This window comes from Thamnophis sirtalis, unplaced genomic scaffold (genome assembly GCF_051295495.1).
Source record: "Thamnophis sirtalis isolate CommonGarterSnake01/CBP01778 unplaced genomic scaffold, rThaSir2_p1.2 scaffold_11, whole genome shotgun sequence".
NCBI lineage: Eukaryota > Metazoa > Chordata > Lepidosauria > Squamata > Natricidae > Thamnophis > Thamnophis sirtalis.
This window is the reverse complement of record NW_028261391.1, coordinates 61,157,232-61,182,276: the sequence shown is the minus strand read 5'-3', so window position 1 is coordinate 61,182,276 and position 25,045 is coordinate 61,157,232. Positions and strand designations below refer to the sequence as shown.

Below are 25,045 nucleotides of genomic sequence, written 5' to 3'. Positions count from 1 at the left end.
TTTAATCAACTTTTCACTCATAGAAACCATGCAAAATTAGCACTTTGATGAAACTTTCTGTAGTCGAATTGAGATGCATAGTTTTTATTAAAATATAACCAAAGTCTTTTTAAGGTTTTGAGTGAGTTTATGTGCTAAAACAAACACAAGTTGAATTTTCAAGAATGTCAAGATCAAAAGTAGCCAATCAGCAGTGAGCTTTGGCTGACCAATCAAAATGTACAGAGGCTAAATCTATGAGCCAATCAATGTTGTCATACTCTCTGACTATAAATAGGCACGAAAAGCATTGAGCAATGTAATTTAGCTCCGGCTGCGGGCAAGGATGAAGGCCTTTGCTTTCCCCAGTACTGAAGAGCAGCATCGCATCATTGTGCTTCATGAAGAGGGTTACTCCTATACAGAAATAGCCAAGAGAGTGAAATGCCATCACACCACAGTGGTTGAAAAAGTGGTTGAAAAATACCAAATAACTGGTTTAGTTGATGACAGGCTCCGCTCTGGAAGATCAAGAAAGTCGACAAAACGGGCTCTGCAATGCATTTCGATGGCTAACAGGAAGCTCACCTCTCCTCAGATTATAAGAATTTGGGGTGAAACATGTGATGTAAAAGTCTGCACAAGCACAGTGCGTCGCAGACTGCTTGCCAGGGGGCTCAAAGGCTGCAGGACTCGAAGTAAACCTTTGCTCACAGACGCTCACTGCTCTCGTTGACATGCATGGGCCAAGGAGTATGCCAAGGAGACCAACCAACAGTGGGCCAAGGTCATCTTCAGTGATAAGAGCAATTTCTATTTGACTAGGAATCAATGCAACAAGTATGTTAGAAGATTTACAGCTAAAGAATTTAGGCCATACTGTCTGAATCTATCTGTGAAGCATCCATTGTATGGGATGATCTGAGGCTCTATTGCTGCTTCTGGTATTGGTTGGATACAAATCGTGCAGGGAATCATGAATTCCAAGCAGCATGTTGAAGTCCTGGAAAAGACCATGCTTCCTTCAGCTCAGCAACTTGTAGGGAAGGACTTTTACTTCCAGGATGACAATGCTCCTTGTCATCGAGCTAAGTCCATCCAGCAGTGGGTGAAGAAGCATGGTGTTCGACTCCTGGATTGGCCAGCTCAGAGCCCGGATTTGAACCCAGTTGAGAACTTGTGGGCCAAGATTGGTTACGAAATAAGCAAGAAACATCCAAAGACCACGCAGGAGCTGATTGAATCCACTATTGCAGCCTGGAACCACATTGTCACCAAAGATCACGTGCAAAAGGTTTATACAATCTATGCCGAAGCGATGCCACCTAGTGATAAGCAATAAGGGCGGTCCAATTTCATATTAGTAGCCATGTTTGGTTACCTAAACGGTCTTTTTCAGGGCCACTAACAAAAATGTTAACCAAATTCTAGCATCTGCCTTAGTAATTGCAACACGTATGTCACTGGGTATGCATCACTTAATCTGTTTTCATAGTCATTGTAAGCATGCAAGAAAATTCACAAACCCCATCCAAACAGCACCAAATGCTTTTCACTTAAAAGCCACCAGTATTTATTTAAACATAACAATATTTGCATAGCAGTTAGCATAAAATATCATAAAATCAATGGCCTATCCAAAAAAATGTCATAAACAGTAAACCATAAAGCGCGCAGGACTTTTTCACGCAGCTGTATGAGTACCGAGAAAAAAAATATTCAGTACTTTCTATTTGTTACTTCAAAGTGAAGTGGGGTAAACAAAGCATTATCTTTTGAAAACCTTCATGTATTCTTAATTGTAACTTGCAATACACTTATCTATAAATACACCCACATACTTGAGTACTAGTGGATTCATATGAAAATAATTCTTGAGTAAACATACTAATTCGTGACTCTTCTGCATTTCCTTTGTCATTTATACTTTTATATTGTTTTCTTTTAAAAAAGTGACTTTGAGTACTTTCCAAAAAGAAATATATGAATCAAATAAATGAATGAATCAATGAATAAATAAATAAATTGTTGTATTATAGAATAACACAACTGAACAAAGCACCAAACCATAGGTATAAATGGGCATTATCTGAGCAATTCGGAAGCTTCTTTAGCTTTAGAAGTGGGGTTGTTGAGTTCCACCCCTACTCGAATTGGTTGTGCTTGTTGTGTTTTTTAAATTGTCTGTATTGTTGTCTTATTTTTGTCTTACTTTTTGTATTTGTTCTCCTCCCCTTGGCTTTTGTTCAGCCGCCCTGAGTCCCTATGGGAATAGGGCGGCATACAAGTCGAATAAATTCAATCCAATCCAATCCAGTCATGTTCTAATGTCAAGTTACAAAGTAGCATAGCATTATATGTATTTGTTTTGATAGAACATTGCAGATTCAAAGCTCTTGTTCTTATCATGTATTTGTCTGCTTTAGAAGCTGAAAAACATATCCTTTTGTTTAACAAAATTTTATCAAACAAATTGAAATAACTAGATTATTTAGCATTAGCATTTACTTAACATAAGTTTCAAGCTAGCAACGCTCAAATCAGAATTAGTTTCCAAGCTGTTTCTAAAAATGTCATAACCAGATTCATTCAATCATTTTATATTGCTTTTGGCCTAATTTTTATTAACTTCTATGCAACTGGCAGTTATGTACAGTAGCAAATAAATGATTAATAACAATAGTCATACTCAGGGATTAGAAAACCACTAGCTCTCTGATATCATACTTACACGTTAAATTTGAAGGATCAAAAGGATCAAATGAAAAAGAAAGAATGTTTTCTGCGTAACTTTTCTTCCATAATTTGGTGCCAGTATCGGCATTCCATAACACGATATAATTGGGAGGATGAACAGCAAGGAGTAAATCTCGAGATGCATCCTGATTCCATAACCACTGCATGTCTGCCAAAAGGGAAGATAGACTTATCAGTCATTTATTTTATTTATTTATTTTATTTATTAAATCGATTTATAGGCCGCCCAATCCCGGAGGACTCCGGGCGGCTTACATCGAAGAAAGAATAATAATAGTAATAATAAAAAATGACAATAAAAACATGTTAAAAAACAACACACATACATTCGTTACGATCGGGGCTGGACCTCAAGAATGAGGTCAACAGCCCCAGGACTGCCGGAATAGCCAGGTTTTCACAGCTTTTCTGAAGGCCATGAGAGTGGGCAAGGTCCAGATTTCTGGGGGTAGCTCGTTCCAAAGGGTTGGAGTAGCCACAGAGAAGACTCTCCTCCGGGGAGCCGCCAGCCGGCATTGTCTCATTAAATAAAAAAATATTTTCTCAGATTTTAAAGTAAACCATATCAATGAATTTTACTTATTTTATACCACAACCAAGACAAAGCCCTCAAAGTACATGGCATTCATAGAAGACTTAAAGACTCTAAATATCACATGAGAAGATACTAAAGTTTTCGCCCAAGACCAAAAATGCTGGAGATCCTTACTGCCTGATATGTTATCTCGTATGGGAGGATCTAATCCTAATCCCAACTTTAATATTTTTATAAATACCTCAAGGCAGCCAACATAGCTAATACTCCGTCCTTTACCTGGTTTCTAACAGCAATAATCCTGTGAGGTGAATAGGGCTGACAGAGCATGACTCCCGAAAGACACCAATCCGGCTTTCATGCCTAAGGCAGGACTAGAATTCAGTGACCTGGTTTCTAGCCTGATGCTTAACCACTAGACCAAACTGATTCTATAGTTGACCATTTCTATTAATAAAGCAAAGTTTCACTTAAATAAAAAATACAATGCATACTTTAATATCACTGTTTACATGGTAAACAAACATTATGTATTATTAATATTCTTTGAATAACCCTTGTAATGACAAGCCCACCAAACCATCTTTGTAATGTTGCCAGTCTTGTTTATATACAAACCAGTGGTGGGTTTCAAAAATTGTTCGAACCTACTCTGTGGGTGTGGCCTCCTTTGTGGGAATGGCTTGCTGCCCATGTGACTGGATGGGAGTGGCTTGACACCCATGTGACCGGGTATGAAGATGCTGACGACACTTGTCAGAACCACCTTAAATTACCTCACACACAGCACTGGCATGCATAAGAATAAGATGTAAACTTGTTTTTTAAAAGGCATCTTTGGTTTGCGTTAAAACAACTTCAACACACACAATGTTCTGATTGCACCACAAACGCAGTAGTCATCCTTAACTTTCACAGAGGCACTGAGTTTTATAAATATGAGCATGATAGTGTAGAATAATCATATCCAAGGACCAGTGGTGGGTTTCAAAAATTTTTGGAACCTCTTCTGTAGGTGTGGTCTGCTTTCCGGGTCCACTGGTGGAACCTCTTCTAACCGGTTCGGTAGATTTGACGAACCGGTTCTACCGAATAGGTGCGAACTGGTAGGAACCCACCTCTGATACAAACCCCCAAATTTGGAGAGATCTACAATATTTTGCCCATACAGCTTGATGATACATATTATAGCAATAGCAATAGCAGTTAGACTTATATACCGCTTCATAGGGCTTTCAGCCCTCTCTAAGCGGTTTACAGTTAGCATATTGCCCCCAACAATCCGGGTCCTCATTTTACCCACCTCGGAAGGATAGAAGGCTGAGTCAACCCTGAACCGGTGAGATTTGAACAGCCGAACTGCAGAACTGCAGTCAGCTGAAGTAGCCTGCAGTGCTGCATTTAACCACTGCGCCACCTCGGCTATTGCACAAAGATATCCCCAAATATTCCAAGCAGCAATGTAAAATGTTCTATATGAAGTGAGGTCTCTTGGGAGTTCTGTATTTGGGTAACTATTATCCAATATATTCATTAATGACAAAGGAAATGGAGTAGAAGGAACACTTATCAATTTTGCAAATGACAGCAAAGTAGGGAGACTAGCTAATATTTCAGAAGGCAAAATTACATTATGAACTGAAGCCAGACATTGGCCCAAATTGAAAAAAATGAGTGTTCAATTGTGGTAACAGCAAGCTCTTCCTCATGAATAGGACAAATCAAATGCATAGGTACAGCATTAATAGTCTTGGTGATACTTTAGGAGAAGAATTTCAAAATTCTAATAGATTGTAGCTCTTTCAACTGGCAATCATCCATTTTAAACTTTAACCTTTCTCACTCTTAGTATTCCTGCTCAGTTATTGAATTACATTTCCTATCTATTTCCATTTTGCTTCTCTGTGTGTCAGTGAGCTCACAACTCACAACTCTTTAAAGCTTTTTGCATCCTTTATTTTTATTAGGATAGTTTTGCGTCTGGTTTCAATAATTCATTTTTCATTCTCTATCAGGTGTAGGCTTCAACTTGTTTATCAACTCTTGCCTGAATTTTTTTAAAAAATCTGTCTTCGTCAAACTGTAAATAATTGGAAGAAAACATCTTGATGTCATTAAATGAACTGTGTGCGTGCTTGGGGGGAAGAAGAAAGGGAGAGCAATTATAATGAACCCGAGTTTAAAAACCTGACACCCATTTTCTCACTATATTATATTTAAGTTATGAATTATAACCATCTAATTTCAATTTTATCACAGGGAAAAGTCAAGATCAATTTCAAAATGCAATTACAGCATCTTATGCAATGTCATTAAAGTAAAAAAATAGTTGGGTCATTTTAGGCCATTAAAAATTTCTCAGCAAACAAATGATCAATTATTCATGAAGCTCATCTTGAAAATTTCATTTCACCCAGATGCTGTGAATTTTACTTCAGGAATAAAACACATTTATAACTGTGAAGCTAATGAGGAATGGGGATAGCACTGAAAACAGCAGGAGATGCAGAGTTTGCAATAAGAAAAAAACTCACAAGAGAGCTGACAAATATTAGAGGGGATTAACTTGGAAAATGTACTTTTAAAGAAAATAATATACAATCCAATTATTTATTTTTATTCAAGTTGCTCTTGACTTCTGCTTTACAGAATTCCAATATATCATCTTTTATGTTAAGGACATATAAACTGAATAGTTGTTAATCGAGTGATAAAAATATCTAAAGACATAATTATTAGTACTAATTCAATTCAAAAGATCTGGTTGAAAATAAATATCATGATTCTATGGCGGAGTGTAGAAGGGAGATTTAACCTAGAACTCATTCCATAACTTGGATGCTAGACAATGATGCTATGGCATCTTTATGAGAAGTGAGAAGTATTAGATACAAAAATGCAGATATTTTCCACATGCTCTATTGCTAAGGTAGAGTTCCATCTCATCATTGTTTTCAATAATTAATCTTACTAATTCAATAATGAAGTGGCGGAATCTGCATTTGGAAATAACAAATGTAATAAAAACAAAGTAATGTTTTAAAAGTGCCAATTATATTTCAGATTACTTGAATATTCCTTCATACATATCTTTTAAGAATAACCCATAGAAGAGGCCGTGACCCGACAAAAGCGCGCCAGCAAAAGCGCGTTGCTAAAACTGTGATGTCATCAACGCGCCGACAACAGCGCGGAGAAAGAAGGGCGCTTTACAACAGTGCGTCGACAGAAAGCCGATTTAACTTAAGGTAAGGGTTAGGTTTAGGGTTAGGTTTAGGGTTAGCGTTACGTTTAGGGTTAGGTTAGGTTTAGTTTTACAGTGCGCTTCTGTCGCCACACTGTTGTCGCCGCGATTCAGCGCTCATTCGTCGGAGTGCTTTAGAACTCGCGGTTTTGTCACCGCGGTTGAGTCGGGCGCAATTTTGTCGTTCACCCTTTTGTCGGTGAACTGAAGAGGCATGCCAACATAAGAAATCATCATTAAATGAAGAGGCTAACATAATTGTAAACATGCATGCATTTCAATTTATATTCCACTCTTTATTCAGGTATCAATGGCATATATAGTATTTCATCCCTCAATTTCTACCGCAAATTATAGCTATGTGATATAGATTGGGAATAGGGGAAGTTAGCCAATGAGTCTCATTATTCCTAATACAGCAGTTTAATCACTAAACCATGCAGGCTTTTTTAATTTTTAATTTACAAATGAGTCTCATTAGATCCAGTTCCCATCCTTTCAAGACTGGAATTATCTAAGCAACTCTATAAGGTATGTCAGATTAACAAATGAATGTCAGAATGTAAGGCACAATAGTGTGGGTTATTGATGTCAATTTCCACACACTATTTACTGATTTATAGCAACAAATAATCAACCTTAGTACTCAGGTAATTCATTGTAACCTAAAAACTAAGCAGCCTTATGGAAATACTAACATGTTTAGGTTGCCCAAAACAATGTGATATTACTTGCCATATAAATAGGAGTAAAGCTCAATATAATCACCTCACAATTTTATGTCTCTTTCCTTAAAGTGAAGAATATTGGCTCATTTAATTTATTTACCAAAGTATATTCCAAGGGAATAAATCCTGGATATCTTAGGTGCGTTATATTGTCCAGAATTTGAATTATTTGAGACCATTAACAGAAGCTGTGAGAACATAGATAAGAGTAATATTGGAAGGAGAAATAATTAAGTGTAGAGGTGACAGGATTAAGATACATTCATAACCTTGATCATAATCTAGTTATTATGCAAGCATAATACTTTCTTCTTAGAAAATAGTATTTATCTCTATACACATTTTCAATAAGTTTAATAATTTTAAAGTTATTCAAGTATAATTTCAGAAATTTATTTTAACAGGTATTACTTCCAGATAAGAGTGTTCAAGATTGCAACTTGAATAATAAATACTACTCACTGTGAAGGTAATTATCTTCCAAGTATATTTTACATAAAGTTTTAAAAACCTTTTACAATATGAAATAAAACCACAAAAAGTATGATACGTGAGTGGGGTTAATTTTTTAAAAAAGTTCCTAGAACAAAAATTAAAAATAGGGGCCTTCTACCAAGTATATCTCCTACACTAGAAAGAATTTGCATACGGTATATAACATTTTTGACAAAAATGACAGTTCAAAAATCAACTATTTAGCACTATATTTTTCTAACTAGTACAATTATTCATTACTGGAACATGATGTAATATGGAAATTTTCTTACCTTGAATTGGTTTTGTATGCTCTTGGATTTCACAGCGAGAAGTTCCTGTAGCTACATCCCAAACAATTATTTTTCCACTAGCATCAGCAGTAGCCAAACGCAAAGCATAAGGTGATCCAATATTGTGATGGTAGTTTTCTTTAGCCCATTTAACCTTAAGACAGATAAGTAAAGCTAGTAGTCATTTAAGACACTTAAAATCATTTATTTTTGGATCTCAGATAGTGAAGTTCATTACAAATTGAAAGAGACTGGTTTATGCCATTGATAGATTTTTAATGCGGAAAATATAATAAATTGAAAAATAAAATAAATTGAATATAAAAATATTGCTTTTTAAAAATATTGACTAGGCACAAATGTGATCTATATCAGTTCTCAACTCAGAAGTCTGCTAAAATTTGTTTTTTTTAAAAAAATATTTCTATAACTTTCTTTCTTGCCAAATAATCCACGGTTTATGTATATTGTAAAACTACATAATGTTTATCTATTGGAAAACAGAAATCTAAAGAATGGAAACAAAGTATCATGTTTGAATGGAGTGGCTGACTAGCATTGAGAATACTCCTCTAAAGAAATCAGTACTTAATTAAAATACAATTAAAAGTAAATGGCAAATGTGGTTAAAATTTCATAAATCATTGAACTGAATGAACTAAATCACTGAATTTTGCTGGTATAAGAACCCTTCCTTTACAGCATTCTAATGATTCTTTTCAATGTACCTTGACTACAGTAGCCTTGTGCTTTTCCAAAACCTGTAAGGTCTGAGCGGTTTTGGAGTCAATCACCAGAATGAGAGAATGGCATCCATATGCAATCAGTCCTTGCCAGCCCCTACATAAACAGTAATTTTAATATTAAATACACACAAAAAATCATTTTGCTGAATCTTCATAGAAATGTATGCTGCTGAAATGGCAGAAAAGACAAATAAAATAAATATACTTATTTGTTATTAAAACGATGAATCATGAATCATTTGTATGTACACTGACAGCTTATGCACCAGAGATAAATTTCTTGTGTATCCAATCACACTTGGCCAATAAAGAATATTGTATTTTATTATATTTAGTTCTTGGATAACTCTTAATGTGTTTCAATTACATCTTTTCTAGTTTCAGAAAACATCCTGCTAAATAACTGGAACAGTGTATAAGCTATAGTTCTTATTCATCAACATTCTTCTAGTAATAATATCTTATACCATTTGCTTCATGGCAATTGAATGAAATCTTTTCTTTCTCCACCATGTTACCGTTACCGTTACCGTCACTATACTGTACTTTAACCAATGGTTACCATTTTTTCAAAATTTCATAACTGGTCTCATCAAACATAATGCCAACTATTTTAGAACCCCTAAACCAGTTCTTGTAATATCCTATCCAAAGTCTCCTTTCCTCTTTCACTTTTAATTGCAGGACTTACAAACTTAAAGGTACTGTTATTCTTATAAAGGCATTTTTAAGGTATCTTAAATTCTTGTGCAGAATTTAAGCAGGCTTATACACGAAGCAAACTAAAAAAAATGCTATAAATATACATATATGTATATATAAATAAAGCAGTACATTTGTGCATCAATATTAGGAATGAACCTATATGATAACAATGTAGTTGTTTTGAGTTGACATAGTTTCTAATTTTTCTTTTGTTTTTATCTCTTGTTGATATGCAGTTACCAAAATCTGGGTTGGGATAATATATATTAGAAATAAATATGAAATAAATAAGTAAATACCATGCATTATCATTATCAAATATTATGCATTATCATTAACATTACACTAGTTTTCACCAAGAATTTCAAGTCTATCTCACAGGCTTCGTTATTAGACTGCTATATAAATATGACGCCAACCAGAAAGGAACTATATAATACTAAAAATAACAAAACTTTGCTGAAGGGCAATATCTCCTCCCCTAGATTTTGATCTAACTTTCAGCTGCCATTCCACATTTCTCTTGTTTTCACGCCAAAAATATAGGATGCTTTTTCTTTTTTCCTACACATGGAAAACTTCTAACAGAACTAATGTAGGTGTCGCTGGTTTTCCTCACTGTCTCTTCAGTGTGCTATGTTATTTAATAGCAATAGCAATAGCAGTTAGACTTATATACCGCTTCATAGGGCTTTCAGCCCTCTCTAAGCGGTTTACAGAGTCAGCATATTGCCCCCAACAACAATCCGGGTCCTCATTTTACCCACCTCGGAAGGATGGAAGGCTGAGTCAACCCTGAGCCGGTGGGATTTGAACAGCTGAACTGCAGAACTGCAGTCAGCTGAAGTAGCCTGCACTGCTGCATTTAACCACTGCGCCACCTCGTGTCACCTCAAAATAGGTTTATTAAATCATTCATACCATAAAAAAGTCACCTTCAGACAATAACTATAAAACTCAACCCAAAGATGTTTTTTTCAAGAGGTAACTGGACTTTCTGCTTTTTCTCTGAAGATGTTTCACTTCTCATCCCAAGAAGCTTCTTCAGCTCTGACTGGATGGTGGGGAGGATTTATACTCCTTGCAGACAGTCAGACACTCCAGTTGCCTCTTCAAAAAGCACCTTTGGGACCTGACCTGGATGGAGAATCTCCGTAGACATATTACTCATTATTTTGGTCACATTTATAACACCTTACGTCTTCCCTATACCAGGGTTTCTCAACCTTGGCGATTTTAAGTCCTGTGGACTTCAACTCCCAGAATCCCCCAGCCAGCAGAGCTGGCTGGGGGAATTCTGGGAGTTGAAGTCCACGGGACTTAAAAGTCGCCAAGGTTGAGAAACACTGCCCTATACAGTACTTCATGGACAATAATTTCTAAACGCAGGGAAGTACATCCCACTAAGCTTTATGGGACTTCTATGATGATAATGATAACAACTCAAAATCTGCCTCTTAACTCTCCAAAGCATCATCTTCTACCCAGTTTCGCTAACAGCTCGTCTGCATGCATACCCTAAAATTACTGTTTTCCCGTCCCCGACGTCTCCTATTTTTTTCCTACTTACCAGTCTGCGGCTCCTCTATTCTGAGGGTTAAGGGCCCCAGTGAGGGTCCGAGCCGAAAGTTTGATGTTTACCATGTAAGGCTGCATGGCCGAGAAGAAAACAAAAGGACGAGCGGATTAAAACGGCCAACGGGTGAAATCCAGGAAACGCACCTTCCTCGGTTGGGGCGCCGTTAATCCTTGTCCCTAATTGGTCCGACTTGCCCCGCTCGCTCCAGAACTTTGGTTCCGCCGGCGCTTACAAAAACGAAACCAAACGAAACGAAACCAGCGAGAGGCAGTCCGGGCGCCTGAATCCATTCTTTTGCGCATGCTCAGCGAAAGAGCTATTCCCATGTTTTGTATTTTTTTTTGTTTCTTGTTGATGAATTGTACTTGTGCTGTCAAAGGATAAACTTTGCTTTCCGTTATTCAGGGAGGAGGGGATACATGATTTGCCACACCTGTACCATTAAGATTGTTGTTGTTTCTGTATTGGGAAAATCCAGGCTGGCAAACAGGCTAAGATCATATCATGCACAAATTAGAATAAATCCCAATGAACATATTTCGAAATTAATTAGAACTGTCTTGTTAATTCTTCACCTATGAGAAAAGCAGTGGATTTGCTAGCTATTTTACTAATCCAAACGAATAAACGCAGATTGTCTTCAACAAGTATATATAAAAAGATATGTTTACTGGGTTTCAGCATGATTTCTTTTTCTCCCGAAGGAGAAATATTACTTTTTCTGAAAGCCATTTCTTTTCCAAAAAGGAGTGTAGTTATTACCAATAGAAAGTTCTGTTCTGGTGGAATGCTGCTTAATACAATAAGTGGTTATTTCTATGCTGTTCAATGTGTTTTATCTGTTGTGGTTTCATATTTATGTATGTATGTATAGTATACTATATAAATGTTTCAAGTAAACTCATAAATTATACAGAACACAATTAGCATTTTACATCATGAGATAAAGTACAGTAGATGGTGGTGATAGGGCACGACAATATATATTAAAAAGGATCATATTTGTTATTTGGACTCCCTGAATCACAAATCCATCCAATTTATATATTCCATTGATATGTATATTTAAGATTCTTTACATTTTAACACATATAATAAGATAACATAAGAGCCGAGGTGGCGCAGTGGTTAAATGCAGCACTGCAGGCTACTGCTAGATCAGCAGTTCAGCGGTTCAAATCTCACCGGCTCAGGGTTGACTCAGCCTTCCATCCTTCCGAGGTGGGTAAAATGAGGATCCAGATTGTTGGGGGCAATATGCTGACTCTCTGTAAACCGCTTAGAGAGGGCTGAAAGCCCTATGAAGCGGTATATAAGTCTACTGCTATTATATTTTATAAAAGAAAGTATAAAATAATTATAAAATAAGTAAAATATTGCACACGAAGAAAAAAGAACGGACTCTTAAGAATTTCCATCTGACAGAAAAAGAGAAAGATCTTCACATTAAGACTATTATGCAAATGGATGAAAATTCAAGCCCCTGAAATGATTGCTTGCTGAAACAAATGTTGACAAAAAAGCTTGTAAATTCCCACTGGCTTCTAATGCAGCTTGAGATACTGGAGATTCTCCCTGTTGCCAAAGCAAAGACAGATTTTTCAAAGCATGAAAATAAATATTTGCTTGTGTGGGCTAAATGCATATTTGTGTTTTTAAACAGAAAATGTGTGTTAAAATCTGTTCTTCCATAAGAAGGGTTCACAACTTGTAGTTTCAAGACCACACACAATTCATTTTCACAAACCTTACAATATCCTTGATTATGCCATCCAACCTTGAAGGTGTATTTTAATGTCATGAAAAATGTCATGGGGATAAGATTAATGGTATTTTTAATATTGAAATGACAGTTTTTATTAGTTGAAAATGTTTTTTAAGAATTTAATGTCATGAACATTTCTGCATAGTATCCTTAAAATGCACAATAAGTTCACAGTTGTGAGATGTAAGACCCAAATAGTTTAATCCTCACAATACAGAAACAAGTCTGGTTAAGAATTCAAAGCTTTTGTCGGAAGTTATCATCTAGCCCTCTCCCAGAAAAATGAAATATCCTAGGAAATATTGAAAAGGCAGAATATTCTCTGGATGTGAGGAGAAAGAGATGTTTTGAAAGAAAGAATAGTTGCCTGTAGCTTCCTGCCCATCCCCACTGTTAATGGGCCATTAACATGGCCGAGCTAGTCCACTTTACATAATAAAGACTTCACCAGCAGCTTTCCAGCTACAGGAAAGCATGATAATATTGGCCCTTTACTCAACTGGCCACATGGCATCTGAGAACTCATCCATACCTGGATTCAAAACACAGCCTAGAGAGTAGCCCCTGCATAGCCCCATCGGAGTCTGACAACCAATCAGAATACATTTCTTACACAGGAACAGGAAACAGAGAGGTGGGATAAAACAGGTTATAAAAAGCCTAGCAAGCCCCTCCCTCAGCCCTTCTCTTCTTCTCCACCAACATTGAAGCATGTGATCACCTTTTCTGTTCAGGGCTCAAGCCATGTGGCCCTGTCCAACAATAAACCATCTTTCCAAGCAGCCTCCATGTCTCCAGTGTCTTTTTCCCCACTTGGAGCCGAACCCAGAAGGACATTTCTTTCATCAGTTTATTTAAGAAAAATGAGAAAGCGATTGCAAACACGGCCTCCTAGAGCCTTCCCAAATGGATTGAGTACAAGGAGAGAAAAAAACCATTTTCAAGCTACACAATTTATAGTCCCTAAACATTGCATGTCATTCTTAAGTCATTTCACACTATAAAGGGTCAGCATGACCCTTCCTGCAGAAACCCAGTTATCTTATCTGTGTCTCCTTGTTGTTTTGTCCTAGGTAGATGTTCCTATCTCACCAAATTGTGGCCCTGCCTTGGGCAGATGTTTCTGTTTTCAAAGGAAGTCAGTTTTAGCAAGTCATCACGTTGTCAGAGTTCTATTTTACTGAGCACATTTGGTGTTTAATTTGCAACAGAAAGGACTCCGTAGCTTATTAATACATTTAACACTTTTATAAAAGAGTAACTTATCTATTGCCTTCACAGTTGAATTGTATTACCCTTACTCTGAACTGAGAACTGTTCACATATTTACCATTTTTCTGTGGTTTGCATTGGAAGATTGAGTGATTATCAACAGTGGTCTGTCAGCTGCCATTATTAAAGCTTCTCAGCCTTTAGACATTGCCGTCATGTGATGTTTCACGATGTTTTTCACCTTCGTGGAACTGGGGAGGGCATGGCTTACATGTGACACATCCAGCCTCCAGGCCACCGGTTTGATATTCCTGCTAGACTAAGAGCAAGTATACTGTGAACGTAGCTGCCATTATTAACTTTAAGTTTGATAGAAAAAATAAGCAAGAAACTTATTGTCAGCCTCCGCTTTGCTGCTGCTTCGGCTGCCATTGAAACGGGGAGGGGGGGCATGGTATTTGGGAGGGGACTCATTGTTGTGCTGGAGGAAGATTCTAGAGTTTGAACTGTCCACCTTACTGCGCATGTGAAGGAGGAGTGTTTCCCGCCAAGGCCAACGGAACCAGCATTCCATCCTGGTGATGCCTTTTGAAGTTATCTCACACCTGACAATTGGGAGAATTATGATTGGACTGTGCATGGGATGCCAAGGGTAGGGGAATGAATTATACAATATATGATTCGCTTTCACACCTAAATAATCAGACTTCGCTTAGCTTCGCTTCTATTCATTTATAATTAGTAAAAGTACACTTGATTTCTATCAATGGAGTCCTGTGGTTTTCTTTCCTGATTTTTGAATGAAGAAGGGCTGACAATTATATCTAAACTCTAAAAACAAAATTCTGTTTAGTTTCTGCCAGCTTTTTTTAATAACTTAGCAAAGTTTGTATGATTTGAAAGCCAGTTCAACATTAACATTATGTCATATGTTCCTAATAGGAAAGGGCTGGTTTGACCTTTGAATGAAGATTATGAAAAGATCAGACATATGAAAAGCATAGCAGCTTTATGGAAGATTTAGAAGAAATCTCATGCTTCTGTGTGATTCTTGGCAATCTTTGGCCAATGCTATGAATAATTAGTAGAGAGCCAGAGTCTGCTCTTCTGTGTATGGTCTTGTTTCAATAAGCTGTTTACAAAGATGAGTGGTCTGTTTAGTTGGACTTCAACAAAATTGTGTAAAATAAGGTGACAGCAATTTTGTAAAATTTAGTCATTTGGGGAATTATACTACACTGCTGTAATTTGCAGATTTAATCCTTTAGATGGAAAGAAAGAAACACATTTTCAAAGTGCTGCTTTGGAAAAAAATATAGGATTATTCTGTTTCCTAGACAACATGTTATTGTCTAGAGATACACAGCCCTTTGTGTTGACTTTGTTATATAAGCTTCTGAGAAGTATTATACACTGCATGGACATAGACATTGTTTTGTGCAAGGTGTCTTTCCACTTTTAACACAGGTATGCAGCCATAGCAATGAAAGGCAATTCAAAAAGAAAGTAATACATGTTAATTTAAAATCCTTCTTCAAAGGCAAGAATTTGGTTTTTCACTATGTTGCACGATTTTTCAGTTAATTCTTCCTTGATTCAGTTCAGATATATGAAGGGAAAAAAAGTGATTCTCTGGATCAAGTTGAAGAGGTCATAACCCTCTGTAAAGCCACACTGTTCAAGTGCACCGTAGTATCACTGCAGAGCCTACAAAATGTCTATGTTCATTTCTTATTCTTAGGTTAAACTGAGAAAATTTGCACATATACCATCAATATTCGGAATCATGAAAAAATGGATGACTATGTTTCTTTTAAATGAAAAGAAGTGGTATAGGATAGAAGTGCTGGATTTTCTGCTAAAACTCCTGGAAATAAGGAGATTACAAATATAACAAATTTAAAATTGCACATATTCATTTCTGGAAAATGTTTGGTAATTTCTAACAATAATTATATATTCACTAAAATTATTGAATCATTTTTAATGTTACTATTGAGGATTGAGGGTCGGACAGAAGACGCGAGAGCCTGGACTTCCAAACAGCAAGGTTTATTTGCAAACGGAACAGATGACAGCGATTCAAAGAGGCAGAATCCGCGCCAAGGTATTTATAAGTCTAATAATAAATAAATAAATATGCGATTTGTATAGCGGGGAACCAATAGGAGGCCAGGTACTGTCCAGCAACTGCTGACGCAGTACCTCGGCCAATCAGAATGGGTTGGCTGGCTAGCAACAGGCTATGCTGCGTCCCAGCCAATCAGGGCGCAGCATAGGCTGTTGCTGGCCCTTTAGGATATTTGTTAATATTTAACACCTACATTAAAAAAAATCAAAATGGTCAGCTTGTATAAATTGAGCTACTTATCATTGAGCCACCCTGACAATATATTAAGGTGAGTTATGTGCAAAGAAATTAGTTGGTAATTTTTTCTTTCCTTGCAACAATTTATAACCTTATGGTGCCACTTCCAATTTGTCTATTTTCTTTATGTTTCAGAAATCAATCACATGTTTGGAATCCCATTAACAGAATAAAAACTGACCTTCAATTGTGGTAGGGTTTTTGTTGGAACATAAGAAGTGATTTATAATATTGCTAATAGCATGTCATCTAGTAATAGCAACCTTTAAGATGAGAATGACTACAAAACTGATCACAGGAGTGAAAAAAAATGAAGTAATTTGTAGTCGTTTCTCGTAGATGGCTTACAGCCATTTTTATTGCTAGTAAAAAAAAGTATTTCCAGCACAATTTCCAGCACTATTTCCAGCACAATTTCCAGGATAATGCAAGAGCCAGCTTAAAGTAGGCCAGCTAAAAAAAGTGCTTCTTTACTTCCAATCTTATTCTCTCCTTGTAATAACAAGGCAAAATGGGTATTCTATTCCAAAAAGCCAATGTTTTCATAAGCAACCCACATAAGGCCTGAGGATGGCATCACAAAATGGCCTTTCATTACACAAGAAGGTTCCTTCTGAAGAGAACAGGCAGCCCGGAAGCCTAGGATGACTGATCATGAATGACAGCTATCAGTAATTGTAGAAAAGGAAGTATGCCTGCCACAGCATACAGTAGCTAATTAGGATGGATGAATTGCCTACAGTAAAATGAAGTACTGCAAACAGATTGCATACTTGCCAAAATTGGGAAAAAACTATTTTGACATGGATGAATTAAAGATGAGTAGATTGATTGATTGATTGATAAAACTATATATGGTTGCCCAATTCACTCATGGTGATTCTGGGTGGTTTACAGAAATAAAAACCTAATACAAAACCATAAGTCACTTCCAGTTTTCTCGTAGGGTCTTTTTTTGCCCTCCAGAACCTCAGGAAAGGCCCTATGAGCAAACTGGAAGTCCATTCCCAAAGTTCTGGTTTGCCCATAGGGCCAGTTTTTTGCGCTCCAGAGGCTTCAGGGAAGACTCCTATAAAGCCTCTGGAGCCTGGGCATGGTGAAAAAAGCACGCCAAAAATGGGGAGCTCTGGTCATGTGCGCATGTGTACTGGGTTCGTGCGCAAAGAGTTATGGGTGTGGCATGCCCATGCACATGCCCCCTGTACTCCCCCCGCTTTTGGCATGCAAGCCAAAAAAATTATCTGTCGTGTCCTCGGACATATGACCAGCAGCTGCCAAAGGACACAGGAGGAGCCCTGATTGGTTTATATGCGCCTGCCAGCCAGCAGAAAAAATACAGTCTTCCCATTGGTTCCCCGTCTGACAATAGTTGTCAGACAGGGTTTGTTCCTCTGTTCCGTTCTATTTATGTTAATGTTAATAAATAGTTCTGCTGCAACCAATCGCCTCCTCAGTTATTGAATACACCGGTAATGGCTATAAAAGGTTGACCATCACTGCACTAGACAGACCTCCTTAGAAGAGGAGACTTATACTGTAACATCCGCTGTTTCCACACAAAAGGGGGGGCATGTAAATGTAACTGGGAAATCAGTCCTTCAAATAACCTGGTGCCCCTCCAGGTGGGTGGATGGATGGAAAAACATAAAGAGAACATGTGCTCAGGTTCTTGCCAAAAGATAAATGACCTGCAAGCAGGTTATGGAAATGAGCTTAGAAAAACTATCAGTTCAGTGCCTTTGTAAATTGTATAATAAGTCATGTTTTCTTCTGGGTAGAAGTCACAGGTAGGAGCCAAAAGTGATCATTGAACAGGAAAAAAAAAGAGTTATTGTTATCATCACGCTCATTATCCTTCTGACCCCAAGTAGATCATTCTTCTAGAAATTATAACCCTGGATGCAATAGGTTTTTCTTTCTTTCTTGTCGAGCCATGTATTTGTAGATAACAGCAGTACAGCCTCATTTGTAGGAAGAGCTAAAGTAGAATGGAAAAACATGTCAGAAATAGGAAGGCACGTATAATACCCTTAACACCTTTGTATCTCACTTGATCGGTTGGTATTTTTCACAGCTCCAGGATTCTTAAAACAACCTCTGGTCTTGTAATCAATCTGCAAGTAAAGATGGATTTTCAATCTGTTAGGGTAGAACAAGGAGTCGGTTGGGAAAGGGCATGTTCCAAAGACTTGTTCTAAAAGAGACAAAAGGTACCAGCACTTGATCAGCAGAGGGAGCAGAAACATTGTTTTGTATTGCCAAAAAAAGAATTTACAGGGATACAGTAATACAATTAGTATGAATGCAGAAACATCTATTATACACATAGACTAGTAACCCTTTCCTAACAAATTAGCTCCCATCCTACATTGTGTACAATAAGCAAAAGTGCAAGAGTGAGCAAAATGCATCAGACAGGAGGCTCCTACAAGCCCAGAAATTAAAATAATTGCTTTAAAGAAAGCAGCAAGCCTGCAACTCGATGCTTCAATGTTAAGTTCCTGGAAAGAACTGATATCTTAAATCCAAATGTGGCCATTGCCAGCATCCAGCCTTCTCTTACAGAATCTAATCAACATGCTTCTTTGTAGATGTGTGTATCTGAATGTAGATGTGTCTCTCTGCACATATACACATCTATATTCTGTGTCAAGGGAAACTCAGTTGCTACCTGCAAGAACATTTTTTTAAATACAATATGATTTAAAATACATCACAAGTTTTGTTTTTTTCTGCCTATGACTGAACATAGCAAAGGATAGACCCAATTTCACTGTATACATGATGTACAATGACAATAAAGGCTGTACTACCTTTGCTTTTTGATCTCTGAAATCTTGTCCAAGGGCACCAGCATGGCTACCGTCCTTGTCTTACTGTCCCTATTTAGCTGCATCTACTTCATTTGTTTATGTTCATGTTCATACTTATACCTGTCACCTCGTACATGTTTGACAAAAAAACCAAATAAAATAAAATATATTGGTTTATCCCACATTGTCTGTAAACCTTCACACTTATCTTGACTGTCCTGATCTATGTTCAGTTCAAAGCAGAGGTGGGTTCCTACCAGTTCGCACCTATTCGGTAGAACCGGTTCATCAAATCTACCGAACCGGTTAGAAGAGGTTCCACCAGTGGACCCGGAAAGCAGGCCACACCTACAGAAGAGGTTCCAAAAAATTTTGAAACCCACCACTGGTCCTTGGATATGATTATTCTACACTATCATGCTCATATTTAGGAAACTCAGTGCCTCTGTGAAAGGTAAGGATGGCTACTGCGTTTGTGGTGCAATCAGAACATTGTGTATATTGAAGTTGTTTTAACGTAAACCAAAGATGCCTTTTAAAAAACAAGTTTAGATCAGATTCTTATGCATGCCAGTGCTGTGTGTGAGGTAATTTAAGGTGGTTCTGACAAGTGTTGTCGGCATCTTCATATCCGGTCACATGGGCGGCAAGCCACTCCCACAAAGGAGGCCACACCCACAGAGTAGGTTCGAACAATTTTTGAAACTCACCACTGGTTCAAAGGTCCCACATTGATCTTTAAAGTCTTTCACAGTATAAAATCAGTGTACTTGAAAGACCAGCTGACTTCACTGTATACAATAAGATGCCTCTGATAAGTCTTGCTGCCCCTACTTGCTGAAGTAAGAAAGGTGGATGGCAGAAAAGCAGGTTTCTTTGCACTGATAAACAAGTTATGAACAATCTTTAGAAAAAAATTGTCTGCCACTGGGTAACTTCTTTCATTTTCCTGACATTCCTGGCAAATACGTCTTCTAACACCACCCTCTAAACCTTGGTTTTAGATATAATTTTATCTTATGCTGCTTTTATCATTTTGCTTGTTTCGTTTTTGTAGATTATCCGGTTGAAAGTTCATAAGAAGTTGAAATTATCTGTTTATTAAATTCAGTATATGGCCTTTACTCCATGGAAATATAAGCAAGAAGAGCTATAGTTAGGAAAGGGTGGAACTGAATTGTCTTGGCTTGGGTGAATTTATAACTATAGTTTATATTTCTATATAGAATACACTATTTGCTTCATAATATAATATACTTGCCTAATATAACATATCTTTTTGCTTCACCCAAGGAACAACTACCAGATTAGTTGTTCTGGATAACTGAAAGTTTCAGTTATCCAAAGTACAATATGGAGTCTATACTGTACTGCATATAGGCTACCTAGTGACTGGTTATCTTGATCTAGTAATAATTGTGGCTTGTGTAGAAAGGAATCTGAGACAACTTAGTTTATAGATATTAAATTGAATTATAGGAATCTTTCTATCTTATTTTTGGGGAGTATGCAACTATATCTACAGTGCATTGATAACAATACTCTGTTACATCAGGATAAATTTCCATTTATTGAGATTTATGCTATCCACCTAAATCAGATACAAAAGGCATACTTCTGAATCAGTTTATACCCAATTCCCAAACTATAAGTGACCTCAACGAATTGGAAAGTATTATGTAAATATTAGAAAGGACAAAATAAAGTTACATCTTGAAATATATATATTATGTAATAAAGTCTGGAATCATTAGGATTATAACAAATATAAAAGGAGGGCTTAACTCTTATAATATCAAATTAGTAAATTGTATCCATTCCTGAACCGAATAACATTACCATCTGCTGAATTTAACAGACCTCTTTATAAAGAAATTTAGACAGGATTTAAAAAGGGAAAAAAAGAGCTTTAGAAATTAGTCCAATAACAAAAAAGTCATTATTAAAGTAATATAAAATTTTTGCTTGTTATTCCAAATGCAGCCTTTCTCCCCTAAACATAAAAACAACCTAGAAGTAATGCTTTTATTTCAAAAACACATGAGGAGAAAATGAGAAATAAACCATAGATAATTTACAAAATATACAACTGACTTTTGCTTCTAGCATATGTAATAGCCTTAGGGCAGATCAGGCTCATTTGTAGAATGTTATTCAGTTCTTACAAAATAAACATCCTGCTGTTCAGGTTGCATTAGCTACAATTTTCTCCTGGACTAATCATGTCCCAGTTGGCTGGCCTGTGAATAGTCATGTCTAGTTGTTATCTGTTGCGAAGCAGACAGAAATTCAAGAACAACAGAGCTTCAGGGACCATAACTGGCAAGATCTAGGGCTGAAACAACCACTCGGAAAGTATGATAATAATACAAAAAAATAAAAAATAAAGCAAAGAATCTTAACTAGATTTTAGAATACAGTTAAACTTCTGTCCATGTAGTTGTCAAACTTCTGTCCATGTAGTTGAAGTCAGTGGATTCAGGGAACCATTAATTAAATCAATTTGTGGTACAATATTCCACAGCTAATACAGCAGAGACTGGAAGACTATGATTTCCTATGTAATTCATTTTAAATAGACTTGAAAGTATGAATAAAGAAATCTGTAATGAAAAACTACACTAAGAAGCCATACAAACCTTGAAATGAGCCAGGTTGGGTTAGCGTTGGTCTTTCTTGCTGGCAAAGTTGAGACATGAATAAAGAAATCTCCTGAAAACACCTCAGTTCTTCCTGCAGTCTCTTCGCTTTTTCTTTAGGCCTGGATAAGAAATCTGGTCTATAAATTGGAAAATTTCCACCTTTATTCTAGCTGATTTTTACTCTTACTATATATGACAGCTCCAGTACACTCACTAATATATACCTCTTCACCAATCCTGATACACAGTCTAACTCCAATGGCCAGTGTTGTGGAGAGAGAGAGCAGTGCAAGGAACATTACATTTGACAGAAACCTACTCAGGGGTGGGTTTCAACCGGTTCGCGGCGGTCCCGGCGAACCAGTTGGTCAGCGAACCCGGAAGTAAGTAACTTCCGGGAACGGCGAATAGCAATAGCAATAGCAGTAGACTTATATACCGCTTCATAGGGCTTTCAGCCCTCTCTAAGCGGTTTACAGAGAGTCAGCATATTGCCCCCAACAATCTGGGTCCTCATTTTACCCACCTCGGAAGGATGGAAGGCTGAGTCAACCCTGAGCCGGTGAGATTTGAACCGCTGAACTGCTGATCTAGCAGTAGCCTGCAGTGCTGCATTTAACCACTGCGCCACCTTGGCTCTTGGCGAAGGGCCCACCCGCCTGCCCGCACTTCTTACCGGTCTTTGAAGGCTTTTGCGCTTCCACGCAGGCGCATGGCACATACAGCGCCTGCGCAAGTCTTCGCGAGCAACTGGATCATCGCGCAGGCGCTAAGACGCATGCGTGAACTGCGCGTGTGCATGAGGACGCCGCCAGCCCAACCGAACCGGTTGGAACGGTATTAGCAACCCACCCCCTGAACCTACTGTATGAAGGTAAACGAAGAGCTGGAAACCGTGACAAACTTGATTTTCATTGCATAGTTGTAGAATAGCATTTTATGCTTTGTAGGCCATGAAAGTGGTTCAAAGAGGGACAAAAAGAAATATCAGTAAACAACTTCATACAAAAGGTGTGTGGACCACAGAACTGCTTTCCTCAATTTGATGTTTATAAAGACATCTCATGTAATGGTACTGCCAGAATTGTGATACAATTTGGAGTCTTCCCTTTTTCATTAAGCTTTGCAAGGTAGAGAATTGAAAGATAAACACAAACCCTTGAATATCAGCCTTCCTTAACAAGGTGTATTTGTATTTGTATTTATTTGTCTTGTATGCCACCCACTCCCGAAGGACTCTGGGCGGCTCACAATAGACAAGGGAAGGGGGAAGACTAGACAAAGACAACACTTTAAAAACAAAACCACAACATTCACAATTTCCGCGGGGCTGGATGTTTCACAGGCCCCCCGGCCTGCTGGAGCAGCCAGGACTTGGTGGCTTTGTAGAAAGCCGGGAGGGTCATAAAGAGCCAAGGTGGCACAGTGGTTAAATGCAGCACTGCAGGCTACTGCTAGATCAGCAGTTCAGCGGTTCAAATCCCACCGGCTCAGGGTTGACTCAGCCTTCCATCCTTCCGAGGTGGGTAAAATGAGGACCCAGATTGTTGGGGGCAATATGCTGACTCTCTGTAAACCGCTTAGAGAGGGCTGAAAGCCCTATGAAGCGGTATATAAGTCTACTGCTATTGCTATTGCTATAAGGGTCCGGATCTCGACAGGGAGATCATTCCAGAGGGCTGGAGCTGCAACAGAGAAGGCTCTCCCCCGGGGGGTCGCCAGCCAACATTGGCTGGTGGATGGAATCCGGAGGCGACCTAACCTGTGAGATCTGATCGGTCTATGGGAGGTAATCGGCAGGAGGCGGTCTCTCAGGTACCCAGGTCCGATGCCATGTAGGGCTTTATAGGTAGCGACCAGCACCTTGAAGCGGATTCGGAGGCTAATGGGTAGCCAGTGCAGCTCACGGAGGATAGGTGTGACGTGGGTGTACCTGGGTGCACCCACAATCGCTCGCGCGGCTGCATTCTGGACTAAAACTGTTATTCTAAGCTGCTGCACTGTTATTCTAAGGTGCTTCCAGGTACGTTGGATTATAGTCCATTGTCCCCAGACTTAATGTGTGATTAATACTTGAAAATGTCTGACTACAGTATAGGCTTCTTCACTGTTATTCTAAGCTGCTGCAATCAGCTTTCCACCTTTTCTTTGCAGTTCAGAAGATCTTCAGAAAATCAATTGAAACATTTCACAATATGCTTCTCTATAGAACTAGGAAGGAAAATTGGTATATTATTTTTAACACACCTGTTTTAATTACTAAAATAAAATTTAAAAGGCTGAGTACTTTTTCTCCAGTCCCTACTGTGGCATGAATATACTATTAATTATGTCATTAAACATGTCATCAATGCCATGTTTTCCTCAGAAACCTGGGTTGGAGGGGGCACCATTTTAGGATCAAATGATAGTTTTTATTTCTATGGCAGTTGTGGGAAAGTTATAATGACAGCTCTAATAATCTATTCATGTCATATATCAATTTCTCCAATCTATGCAGCTAGAAAACAAGTTCCTGCTACAAATTCTTGATATAATGGGGAGAAATGAGTCTTTTTCTAAGATATCACTGACTTTCGTCATATAGCTCTATAGCCCTTGGAATAATGCCATTTATTTGAGTTCAGTTGAACCCTTTTCCATAAATAATTTTTAGACTGCACCAGTTTTGGAACTGCATGTTCTCGTACAATTTCTTATGTTCAGTGGCTGAACTTATTGATTTCTATTTCAGCTCCTGTGTATCCAAAATAATTTTAAAAGCGATATTTATGTTTGTACAATGCAGCTTTGTATGTTTGTGGAACATATTTTGTGGGATCTCTTGATTCACCAAATCTCACTTGATGTAGTGTTTACTTTCACAAATCCTTAGAGGTGAAGGTGTGGTTTGACAGTTTTTCCTCTGTAGCAATCACTCAGATTTATTTATGTGTTTATTCCACAAGGCCAGGCAAATATGCTTTCACAATGCTGATTCCACTTTCAAATGCATCCAGAGTTTATCTCAGCTGTTTTAATTCATTGTTGATTGGTATAACTTCACCCAAGAGAAAAGTTTGCTGTGCTGAATTTGTCAAGATTTCTGAATGCTGAGGGTTTAGGGTTAAACCCTAAAGCTAGAGGTCAAAAAGACAAATATAATATAGTCAAATCTAATAAAGAAAGAGCACTACAAATTTCTTTTCATTTGGTCAAGTAGACT

General features: G+C 37.7%; 1 protein-coding gene across 1 annotated transcript in view; it reads right to left on the bottom strand.

Annotated features, from left to right (window-relative positions):
• WDR11 (WD repeat domain 11) overlaps positions 1-11,199 on the bottom strand; it is a 56,922-nt gene extending 45,723 nt beyond the window's left edge. The window contains exons 1-4 of the mRNA XM_087725907.1: positions 11,032-11,199; positions 8,739-8,850; positions 8,011-8,164; positions 2,711-2,884 (exon numbers count right to left, since the gene is read on the bottom strand). Coding sequence (XP_087582033.1) covers positions 2,711-2,884; positions 8,011-8,164; positions 8,739-8,850; positions 11,032-11,117 — 526 coding nt within the window. The 5' untranslated portion in view covers positions 11,118-11,199. The remainder of the gene's footprint in view (positions 1-2,710; positions 2,885-8,010; positions 8,165-8,738; positions 8,851-11,031) is intronic.
• Between the last annotated feature and the right edge of the window lie 13,846 nt (positions 11,200-25,045).